Genomic DNA, 11,754 nt, shown 5'->3' with positions numbered 1-11,754 from the left:
TACAAACGACACGCATCCTATTGTCACCGGTTCAATTCATACAGTGCTGATGTACATTTTGTTTTAACTTTCTAACAAACATTAACTACTTTGAGAACTAACTTTGGCAAAATAATGCCTTTTTAAAGTAATAGGAAATATTATACACTATACCTTGCGCTTTTCTTCTGCAGCATATACGCTGACTTTTCTGTAACAATAAAATATTTACATGTCGATTTATACTGTGACGTCACAATTACCTTTATTCCTGCTTTGCGCCTGGTCCTCTTGATCCTCTGTGACGTCACACAATATGTTCTAAAGTTTCAAAATATTGCTGTTTTAATAAAAATAGATTGTGCTGACGAAAGCGAACAACTTACGAAGTGGGTTTTTCTGTTGCGTCATCACCACTCCGTGACGTCACATTGCTGATGTCATCTAGAAAACAGGGGGTGTACGTAACAATGCCTATTGTGATTCATACTTTACCAAATCTTTGATCTTCATTCTTCATTTCGTGCTAACATCACGAAATATATTTTAGATTAAAAGTAATAAGAAAGTATAAGTAATGTGCCTTGCGACGACGCAAAGCGCGCATGGGGCCCCATGAAAAAAAAACGTGGCGTAAAACAAGCGTACAGAAGAAACCGAAATGTGACGTCGCACATGTGTGCTCTCGGGCGTGAACCTGACTCTGACGTAATATTCGCGAGCGATGGCGAAGCGGATGTCATAAAACGCATTGTGACGTAACGCAGCGATTATGTAATTGTAAACCAATGCCAAGTCGCGAGTGACTTTTCTGACAAAAATAAGAACCGTAGCGAAATTTCTCAAATAATTTTGTTAAATATTAAACAAATAAAATATAGTAAAGATAGAACAAAAATACCAATCGCAGGGCACAATACTAAATTGATTATAATAGGTTTATACATAATTATATAATACTAATACATATAGTCCTATTCTAGTGTAAGTATATTAAAATAGTATATAATTAAGTAATACTAAACCGTAGCAATAGTACTTAACTTCAATTCTTGTAGAAGAAACAAATATAATCCTGCACTGAGTTCATCCAAACAGTGCTTGTAGCTTTGTCGCTGCTTCATCCAAACTGCCTTGTACAGTTGCAACGAGGTGTGAGAACGACGTTTTACATGCCCGGGGAATCAACTAAAAGCGGGAGACGTCGGCTTATCAAAATGATTGCCGCGGTGGGTTTAAACTTCCCGCGATGTATAATTTTATTTTACCTATGGCTCCACAGTCACAAATGGCGACTGAAACCCGCTTTGTTGGCTATTGTTTACTTTTTTGTTTTTGATCGAGCAAAAAAAGGTAAACAAAAGCACATTCAGACACAGAGATCCAGCCTACACCATAGGAAACACAAATTATTATAATAAAAATGCAATGCCCGTGCAAATTTACTGCAAATAGTTTCATATACACTCCGAGCCAGCTTACAAGTTACCACTCACATACATTATAGGTGATTATTTTTGCTCGGCTGTTCAACAACAAACCACTCGAGATTTGTTAAAATCGTTTGCAAATAAACTATAAAAACTAAATGATCCAGGATTTCAAACTAGTGTTTTGTGTCCATGTTGTGTGTGAGAACAAGGCGTATGAGTCTGTGGACAAGACAATTTATAAGGACGGTTGGAATACCCCTGTGGCAACTAATAGGTTGTTCAAATAGTCACCCATACAGAAAAACAATCACCCACAAGGTGACATACGTGGTAAATCGAAAGCGGGTACGAGGTTTATGAAACACAACACCCACGTTATAACGACTGCCGTTTCTTGACCATACTAGGATAAAATGGATTAATTCATTCATTATTGCGAGTGTATCATACTACCAGCACACGCGACGTATTAGATTAATGAAAGCGTGTGTACGTGACTATAGCTTGTTGCACCAGCCTTCTTCATTAAAACAACTTTGTTCATCCAATGTAGACAGATTTCACTGAAACGATCACGCGATGTCTCAATGATTACTTCCCGTGATGGTTCTGACTAACTATACCGTTAACTTGAACGCCACATTGCTGAATATGAATGATTGACGTGGCGGCCAACGACAGTATAGTTATACACCGGCTGTTCATTTCATACACCTCGTGTCAGGTTATGAGTTATCACACATGTAACTTTGTGGGTGATTGACTTTTTAAGCATGACTGATAATTTGGACAACCCATGTGTTGTGAAAAACATGAAATCAAATGTGCTCGAACTGCGAAAACCTTTTAGATTTCGTAGAAGAACAAAACTGCTTCTTCTAAAGCCTAACCGTTTTGGAAATGTTAACGCGTTTAATAACCACCACACACGTAATAAAAGGCGTCGAGTTCTGGTACGGAATCATCTCTTCATTCAGAAGGCAGCAAAGTGAGTGGTTGTTTGTTTTACTCGTGTTTTAAGACTAAGATTTCTTTTTGTAGATGAATAAGTCAGCGCTTCTCCTCTTGCTTGTCGTCGGACCCCTCGTCCTCATCGGTACAACAAATGCTACTATCGTTTTTCCGTCAAGAAGGTATCAAGAAGGTAGTCTCTGGTCTAGTTTTAGACGCAGAATCATCAGATTCCATCCCCAGCCCGTGTGGTTTTATACGCCATTAAAACCAGGTACGTCGTAAATGGTGATTTGTTTGCAATTAAACAATGTTTGTTATTAACCGATTTACGCAGCAAATAATATGTTATGTTATTGGCACCGGTTCAGTGTAGGATGTCTTTTCTGCTATAATGTTATAGGAAACATCCACCTGATACCGTAGACCGTCGTTACTCGAGTAACTTAGCGGGAATATTTAGATGGGTGTCTTGGTTCTTTGGAATAATTAGCAATATGTGAACAACCCATTACCAACCACTAGGTTGTAGCAAATACCGTTAAATATTTGGCCTAAGGTGCTTTATTTCGACTGTCGTTTCCCCGCCGCACAAGCATATAGAGTTACATTTATTTACGAAAATTTATTTGTTTCTGTTGTAGCCTCGGATGGTATTGATTTATCTGCTTTCCTTGAATAAATGCACGAACAAAGATGTGGAAATTTGGTTAACAATATAAATAAACCATCTTGCATTACAATAAGTTGTGTTTCCTATTGTATAGATCTCTGTGTCCTACCATTAACCTTTTAAGGAGATTATCACAAAAACTAGTGTAGCGAGTAATGAGCCAAGTTTTAAGGAGCACGATTTCTTTATATAGTAGGATGGGGAAAGACGGGAGACTTTTAGCACAGTCATATTATCCATACCTCGTGATCGTGTTTTAAACAATTAACAACCGTATATGGCAGGCGCGAGAATACGGTTTTATATTTTTCTGAATGTGTTTTTGTTTATTGCCAATTTATTTACTGCTAGTGCTGCTACAAGTGAAAGTATGTAAACAGAATTTTAAACTAGCGTTTTTGTGTCCATGTTATTTGTGAGAACAAAGCGTATGGGTCTGTGGACAAGGCAATTTAAAAGGACGGTTGGAATACCCCTGTGGCAACTAATAGGTTTTCAAATTGTCACCCATACAGAAAAACAATCACCAATAAAGTTACATACGTGGTAACTCGAAAGCGGGTACGAGGTTTATGAAACACAACACCCATGTTATTACGACTGCCGTTTCTTTTCTCCACACTTGGATAAAATGGATTAATTGATTAATTATTGCGAGTGTATCATAATATACCAGCACTCGCGACATATTAGCTTAACGAAAGCATGTGTACGTGGCTATAGCTTATTGCACCAGCCTTCTTAACCAAGAGTAGAATGTGAGCAACCCATTACCGACCACTGCGTTGTAGCAAATATACGATTAAATATCTTGCCTAAGGTGCGTTATGTCGACTGCCGTACAAGCATAGAGCTACATTCATTCACAAAAAAATATTGTTTCAGTTGTTTATATAACCCATGATGTATAAAATCGCCAAATTAATGATACATTTAATGATTGCTATTCTCGCGAGCAAAGTAAACTTTAACGTGCCAGGGACCCGTTTGTAACCCAGTAATCGGTACCTTTGAGCTTCGTTTGTATACCTTAAAGCTACATTACAAATATAGCTAATAACGAAACGTGCTTAATCATTAGGGTTGTGCTGTCTTGTTGTGAGTTATTTGAGCAATGGCTAGCATCTGGCAAGGCTGACTAGAAAAGCAAATAGATTTATTTACGCCTTCAAGCATTTGGTCGTGCGGCATGTCAAAAATATCGACTTAAAAATCAAATAAATATCAAATAGTTAAACACATCACAAGTTGTAATAACGTTAACTAGCACAAGTTAAGGATTAGATGTTCCGTGAGACCAGTAAAAGAACAGAAGATAATGTCATTCTAAAGCCGCTAGACGTAGAAGTAAACGTAAGCAGTAACCGCCAGACGTAGGAGTTAACGTATACACTTCAGGGCCCGAAATTATGTACTGTAGAGGTCACATAAGGAATAAGGTTAATACAAAGTTACCTCATTCTTAGTAAAGTCCCATAGAGATACAACAGTGTTTAAATTTACGATATGAAATTAAAAGTTATACATAAGCTTTAAGGTATACAATCTTTAGAAATTATAGAACTAAGAAAATGACAAACATGAACACTGTTGCTTACAGTATTATTCGAATTCAAGGTAAGATTACAGGAAAAGTGTAACAAACTTGAGAGCATTTCAATAGGTACATTTTTCGTATGTTTAAAAAAACAAACAGTTGTGATGTTTTGGGTATAAAGGTTTTTTAAACATATAGTAGGGTGGGGGGAGATGGGACACCTTTTCAACCTATTTTCTCCTCCAATTTGGTAGTAAACAAACATTTAATGATTTTTTATAAAACTTTATCCTAACGGCTCCCATAGACCGTCGTTAAAAAAAGAAACAAATATAATCCTGCACTGAGTTTATCCAAAGGGTGCTTGTAGCTTTGTCGCTGCTTCATCCAAACTGCCTTGTACAGTTGCAACGAGGTGTGAGAACGACGTTACATGCTCGGGGAATCAACTAAAAGCGGTAGACGTCGGCTTATCAAAATGATTGCCGCGGTGGGTTTAAACTTCCCGCGCTTTTCAGTAAGACACCACGAGCTATAGTACATGTATAATTTTATTTTACCTATTGCTCCACAGTCACAAATGGCGACTGAAACCCGTTTTGTTGGCTATTGTTTACTTTTTTGTTTTTGATCGAGCAAAAAAAAGGTAAACAAAAGCACATTCAGACACAGAGATCCAGCCTACACCATAGGAAACACAAATTATTATAATAAAAATGCAATGCCCGTGCAAATTTACTGCAAATAGTTTCATATACACTCCGAGCCAGCTTACAAGTTACCACTCACATACATTATAGGTGATTATTTTTGCTCGGCTGTTCAACAACAAACCACTCGAGATTTGTTAAAATCGTTTGCAAATAAACTATAAAAACTAAATGATCCAGGATTTCAAACTAGCGTTTTGTGTCCATGTTGTGTGTGAGAACAAGGCGTATGAGTCTGTGGACAAGACAATTTATAAGGACGGTTGGAATACCCCTGTGGCAACTAATAGGTTGTTCAAATAGTCACCCATACAGAAAAACAATCACCCACAAGGTGACATACGTGGTAAATCGAAAGCGGGTACGAGGTTTATGAAACACAACACCCACGTTATAACGACTGCCGTTTCTTGACCATACTAGGATAAAATAGATTAATTCATTCATTATTGCGAGTGTATCATATTACCAGCACACGCGACGTATTAGATTAACGAAAGCGTGTGTACGTGACTATAGCTTGTTGCACCAGCCTTCTTCATTAAAACAACTTTGTTCATCCAATGTAGACAGATTTCACTGAAACGATCACGCGATGTCTCAATGATTACTTCCCGTGATGGTCCTGACTAACTATACCGTTAACTTGAACGCCACATTGCTGAATATGAATGATTGACGTGGCGGCCAACGACAGTATAGTTATACACCGGCTGTTCATTTCATACACCTTGTGTCAGGTTATGAGTTATCACACATGTAACTTTGTGGGTGATTGACTTTAAGCATGACTGATAATTTGGACAACCCATGTGTTGTGAAAAACATGAAATCAGATGTGCTCGAACTGCGAAAACCTTTTAGATTTCGTAGAAGAACAAAACTGCTTCTTCTAAAACCTAACCGTTTTGGAAATGTTAACGCGTTTAATAACCAGTACACACGTAATAAAAGGCGTCGAGTTCTGGTACGGAATCATCTCTTCATTCAGAAGGCAGCAAAGTGAGTGGTTGTTTGTTTTACTCGTGTTATAAGACTAAGATTTCTTTTTGTAGATGAATAAGTCAGCGCTTCTCCTCTTGCTTGTCGTCGGACCCCTCGTCCTCATCGATACAATAAATGCTAGTGCCGTTTTTCCGCCAAGCAAGTATGATGGTATCTGGTCTAGTTCTAGACGCAGAATCATCAGAATCTATCCCCATTCCGTGTGGTTTTATACGCCATTCAAACCAGGTACGTCGTAAATGATAATTTGTTTGCAATTAAACAATGTTTGTTATTAACCGATTTACGCAGCAAATAATATGTTATGTTATTGGCACCGGTTCAGTGTAGGATGTCTTTCCTGCTATAATGTTATAGGAAACATTCACCTGATACCGTAGACCGTCGTTACTCGAGTAACTTAGCGGGAATATTTAGATGGGTGTCTTGGTTCTTTGGAATAATTAGCAATATGTGAACAACCCATTACCAACCACTAGGTTGTAGCAAATACCGTTAAATATTTGGCCTAAGGTGCTTTATTTCGTCTGTCGTTTCCCCGCCGCACAAGCATATAGAGTTACATTTATTCACAAAAAATTATTTGTTTCTGTTGTAGCCTCGGATGGTATTGATTTATCTGCTTTCCTTGAATAAATGCACGAACAAAGATGTGGAAATTTGGTTAACAATATAAATAAACCATCTTGCATTACAATAAGTTGTGTTTCCTATTGTATAGATCTCTGTGTCCTACCGTTTACCTTTTAAGGAGATTATCACAAAAAATAGTGTAGCGAGTAATGAGCCAAATTTTAAGGAGCACGATTTCTTTATATAGTAGGATGGGGAAAGACGGGAGACTTTTAGCACAATCATATTATCCATACCTCGTGATCGTGTTTTAAACAATTAACAACCGTATATGGCAGGCGCGAGAATACGGTTTTTTATTTTTTAACCTCGAAAGCGGGTACAAGGTGTATGAAACACAACACCCATGTTATTACGACTGCCGTTTCTTTTCTCCACACTTGGATAAAATGGATTAATTGATTAATTATTGCGAGTGTATCATAATATACCAGCACTCGCGACATATTAGCTTAACGAAAGCATGTGTACGTGGCTATGGCTTATTGCACCAGCCTTCTTAACCAAGAGTAGAATATGTGAGCAACCCATTACCTACCACTGCGTTGTAGCAAATATACGATTAAATATCTTGCCTAAGGTGCGTTATGTCGACTACCGTACAAGCAAAGAGCTACATTCATTCACAAAAAAATATTGTTTTAGTTGTTTATATAACCCATGATGTATAAAATCGCCAAATCAATGATATATTTAATGATTGCTATTCTCGCGAGCAAAGTAAACTTTAACGTGCCAGGGAACCGTTTGTAACCCAGTAATCGGTACCTTTGAGCTTCGTTTGTATACCTAAAAGCTACATTACAAATATAGCTAATAACGAAACGTGCTTAATCATTAGGGTTGTGCTGTCTTGTTGTGAGTTATTTGAGCAATGGCTAGCATCTGGCAAGGCTGACTAAAAAAGCAAATAGATTTATTTACGCCTTCAAGCATTTGGTCGTGCGGCATGTCAAAAATATCGACTTCAAATAAATATCAAATAGTTAAACACATCACAAGTTGTAATAATGTTAACTAGCACAAGTTAAGGGTTAGATGTTTCGTGAGACCAGTAAAAGAACGTAAGCAGTAACGAAATTAAAAGTTATACATAGTAATGAAATTAAAAGTTATACATAAGCTTTAAGGTATACAATCTTTAGAAATTATAGAACTAAGAAAATGACAAACATGAACACTGTTGCTTACAGTAATTATTCGAATTCAAGGTAAGATTACAGGAAAAGTGTAACAAACTTGAATGCATTTCAATAGGTACATTTTTCGTATGTTTAATAAAACAAACAGTTGCGATGTTTTGGGTATAAAGGTTTTTTTTAACGTATATAAGTATTCATTTACAAAGTTAATAACGATTTTATGCTTTGGTACTGCTTGCGTTTATATAAATTTTTATTGTGAATGAATGTAACTTGCTTTATCCTCGCGTGGACGAAATATTACAGTCATTAAAACACGGGTGTTCTGTTTTATACACCTCGTGCCAGCTTATACGAGTTACCACGTATGTAATTTTGTGCGTGATTTTTTTTCTTTTTTATGTATGGCTGATAATTTGAACAACTTGTTAGTGATAACTGGGGTGGAGCCGTTGCCGTCAAGTTTCTTCCAAATGACGAGTATGCCTACAATGATAGCCGTGACGAGCCTTGAAGTTATTACCCCTGGGTTACAGGCAGGCGCGCTAACCACTTTGTTACACCATCGTACTATACCTTAACTAGAGCCTAACGATTGGTCATACTGCCGGTGACGTTGATTAAATAAAGATATAGATTTGTTTACTCATTAAACAATAGCGTAACTACATCTTAGGTTGGAAAATAACATTACGTCACCCGTGACATTTTGTAACGATGACGTGAACGCTGTGTGTGCTGACGTGGAGCTTTTTACTTGTCAATCATGCAGGTAATAAATTTATATTAACATATAAAACCAGTAATTGTTCTAAGCACGCATGTGGGTCTCACGTTAAACTTGCGAAGTAATTAAGTTTGTTATTTAGACCTGCTATGTTCATTGGATTCATTGTAATGGTTTCACTTCTGGCAACGCTTATTCTTGTGGGTAATGGTCTTGTTATTGCTTCGGTGTTGACCAAATCTCGAAAACGATCGACAACTCTTGATTACATCAAAGCATCACTAGCTGCAGCGGATTTCTTGTCCGGTAACACTATTTTTTCAGTTTTGTTCAATTTTGAATTAAGACTATATAGACGATTCTACAAACACCTCTTTCCTTCACATTTTTTGAACAACAGGCATACAAATCATAGCTATCACTATTCCAAACGTGGTACGGTCAATGTACTCCACTCCGGAGCAAATCTACACCGAATATCTCAAAAGATTCTTAAGCCCTGATGCGTTTGTAGCTGGTTGCTTCTTCATGTTAACCATTACTGCGCCTCTGTTCAACCTGACGCTGTTGAGTTACACGTTTTTCGCGCTTTACACCAGGACTCAGGGGAAGAAATATGTTGCTTTAAAAATATGTTTAGTGTAGATCTGGGCAACGGTTGCTGCATCATACGCAGGTAAAAACTACTGTACCAGAAGGTTAAGCGCAAAGCAAGCATAACCATACAATGTATTTTTCGTATACTAGTTCAAGCTGCTGGTAATTGGAATAACATATTAGTATGTCTTAGAAGTGAAGATAAACAGTTTTGTATTACAACAGCTTGGTTTCCCCAAGTGTTTCAATGCGGTTATACACCGCATGTGTTTCTCTATCTTCCACACACTGTTGCAACAACGTCAACGGACTTCGGCATAGTTGCTGTCAGTCTCATAATTCTATCACTGTCGTACATAAGCATGGTAAGAAAAAAATATTGGTTTTATTGTTGTGGCATGGTTCGTTGGCATCGGAACGTATGACCGCAGTAAGGGCGTATTTGTGAGTCTTGTTCTAACCCAGTGGTCACTAATGGGTTGTCCAAGATGTCAGAAAAAACAAAAAATATGCAAAAATGCAGCCGCCTATAAAGTCACGAATAAAAATAAAATTGTAATAAATTGCAACCGTACTAGGTGTCTGAAAACGACACCCGCATTATGCTTTTTATTGAATTGTTTCTTCACGTAAGGACAGTAAAGTGTCATTTATTTATTCAATTCAGAAAAACCTGTCGTATGTAATTATTCCGTACGAAATTTGTCGAATTTTGTGATAGCTATACAGTATGTTTACAACAACGATATGTGCGTTCTTTGCAGTCCTCCTTTAATGTGTTGTCCAGCTTCTTCGTACTGAGAGCTCGCCACAACCGCGGCGATATTGCGCAATCCAGTACTGTTACCAGATGCTTAAACAAACGAGACATTGTTGTCCTGAAAAATTTATTGCTTATGGATTTCGGATTCTCAATCACATTAAGTAGGCAAATCACATTTTACAAATCATTTTCCATGACGTTTTAGCTGCGTTCGCTTTTTTTTTAGATTAGTGTTCTATGTTAGCAGTGGTATAGTGGTGTGGGGGAAGATGAGACACCTTTAGCACGTAATATCCAAACATCCTGACCATGTTTTAAACAAATAATAACGGTCTATTAGACTCGTAAGGATACGGTTTTATATTTCTTTGAATGTTTTTTGTTTACTACCAAGCGGGACGAGAAAACCGTATGAAAAGGAAAAGGTGTCCCATCCCACTATATATACAGTAGGTTGGGGGAGATAGAACATACATTTATTTTATTGTCTCTTCACTCTTTCCATTTTATTTGGACAAAATGTGCTGAAGGTGTCCTATCTTCCCCGGTCCTACCATAATATATTTGCGGCTGTATCTAGTAACCGATTTCCGCTCCAAATATCCAAACAAACAAGTCAAACACGTTCGTATTTCATATCCCATCATCACATAAATATACAGTTTCAAGGAAGTTTTCAACTTTTTCTTTGGTAAAATTTAATAATGCAAACTATTTTAAGGTCCAATCTTTGTTTGGTTTGGACTTTTCTACACGGGGAAGGCGGCAAAGAGTGCTCTGCTAATATGTATCTACATGAAGATGTTTAACAGGTACAACAACCACATTTCTCTCACTCTTAAATAATGGCCAATTCTACCAAATTCGACCTAAACGTTTTTGACCAAGCAATTAAAATATAAAAAATAATATTTACCCACAAAATACCCGGTAACTCGTAGGCTGGCACGAGGTAATAAACCCATGTTATAACGACTGTCGTTTTCCGGCCATGCGAGAATAATGTAAGTTACATTCATTCAATTGGTAGATTTTAGGACTGTTAATCGTTTAATGTCTTATTGCCATACGGCGTACACGCTCGCACTAAATTGGCAGCAACAAAGGCTCAAATCACTATGGCGTTGGCCGATGAAGTCCCGCATTAACGCTAATATACTGTAATGTTCACAGCCTGGTAAACGTACTGATCTACAGTACAAGGGACGAAGAGTTTCGAACATTTATCACTAAAGTTTGTGGGAGAAGCAAACTTTTCAAAGCTTCGCCACCAACAACTGGTTAAAGATGAACACAGGACATTTAAGAATGTATTTAAAGTGTTTTCTGTGGGTGCAAAATAAATGAAATACTTGCATAAGTTATATATCTAAGCTTGAACACACCATAGTCGTAAAAAAATATCCAAGAAAGTGTAAAACTATGAAAAATAATATTTGAATGAATGACTTTTATTTTGTCTCTTCGGTCACATATTTTTCAAATTTTGGGTGGATTATTAGTTAGCAATAAAAATTTTAGAACAACCTGCTTTATAAATTACTATCAAGTAAAGATAACTATGTTTACCTGCAGAAAAAGGATTTGATTAAGTATTACCTGAA

At 37.2% G+C, this 11,754-nt stretch overlaps 2 protein-coding genes and 2 long non-coding RNA genes across 4 annotated transcripts; all 4 read left to right on the top strand.

The window, feature by feature from the left end:
* The first annotated feature begins 2,169 nt into the window (after positions 1–2,169).
* Positions 2,170–3,121, top strand: LOC149729756 (uncharacterized). The gene is made up of 3 exons (XR_016385840.1): positions 2,170–2,400; positions 2,454–2,637; positions 3,008–3,121. It is a non-coding gene; the product is annotated as an uncharacterized LOC149729756 (long non-coding RNA).
* Positions 3,122–6,228: 3,107 nt separating this feature from the next.
* LOC149729755 (uncharacterized) lies at positions 6,229–6,982 on the top strand. The gene is made up of 2 exons (XR_016385783.1): positions 6,229–6,516; positions 6,887–6,982. It is a non-coding gene; the product is annotated as an uncharacterized LOC149729755 (long non-coding RNA).
* A 1,038-nt stretch (positions 6,983–8,020) lies between these two features.
* Positions 8,021–9,435, top strand: LOC149729754 (uncharacterized). The gene is made up of 4 exons (XM_089886920.1): positions 8,021–8,132; positions 8,740–8,835; positions 8,933–9,096; positions 9,191–9,435. Exons 1-4 carry the CDS (start codon positions 8,086–8,088, stop codon positions 9,433–9,435), a joined length of 552 nt encoding a protein of 183 aa, XP_089743046.1. The 5' UTR covers positions 8,021–8,085.
* Positions 9,377–11,510, top strand: LOC149729753 (uncharacterized). Its single transcript, XM_089886441.1, has 5 exons — positions 9,377–9,466; positions 9,613–9,752; positions 10,152–10,311; positions 10,872–10,962; positions 11,324–11,510. The coding sequence occupies exons 2-5, from the start codon at positions 9,750–9,752 to the stop codon at positions 11,433–11,435; spliced, it is 366 nt and encodes a 121-aa protein (XP_089742567.1). The 5' UTR covers positions 9,377–9,466; positions 9,613–9,749; the 3' UTR covers positions 11,436–11,510.
* The last annotated feature ends 244 nt before the right edge of the window (positions 11,511–11,754 follow it).

This window comes from Ciona robusta, chromosome 10 (genome assembly GCF_009617815.1).
Source record: "Ciona robusta chromosome 10, ASM961781v2".
NCBI classification, from domain to species: Eukaryota; Metazoa; Chordata; class Ascidiacea; order Phlebobranchia; family Cionidae; genus Ciona; species Ciona robusta.
Note: the sequence above shows the minus strand (reverse complement) of the source record. Positions and strands in the feature narration are given on the sequence as shown.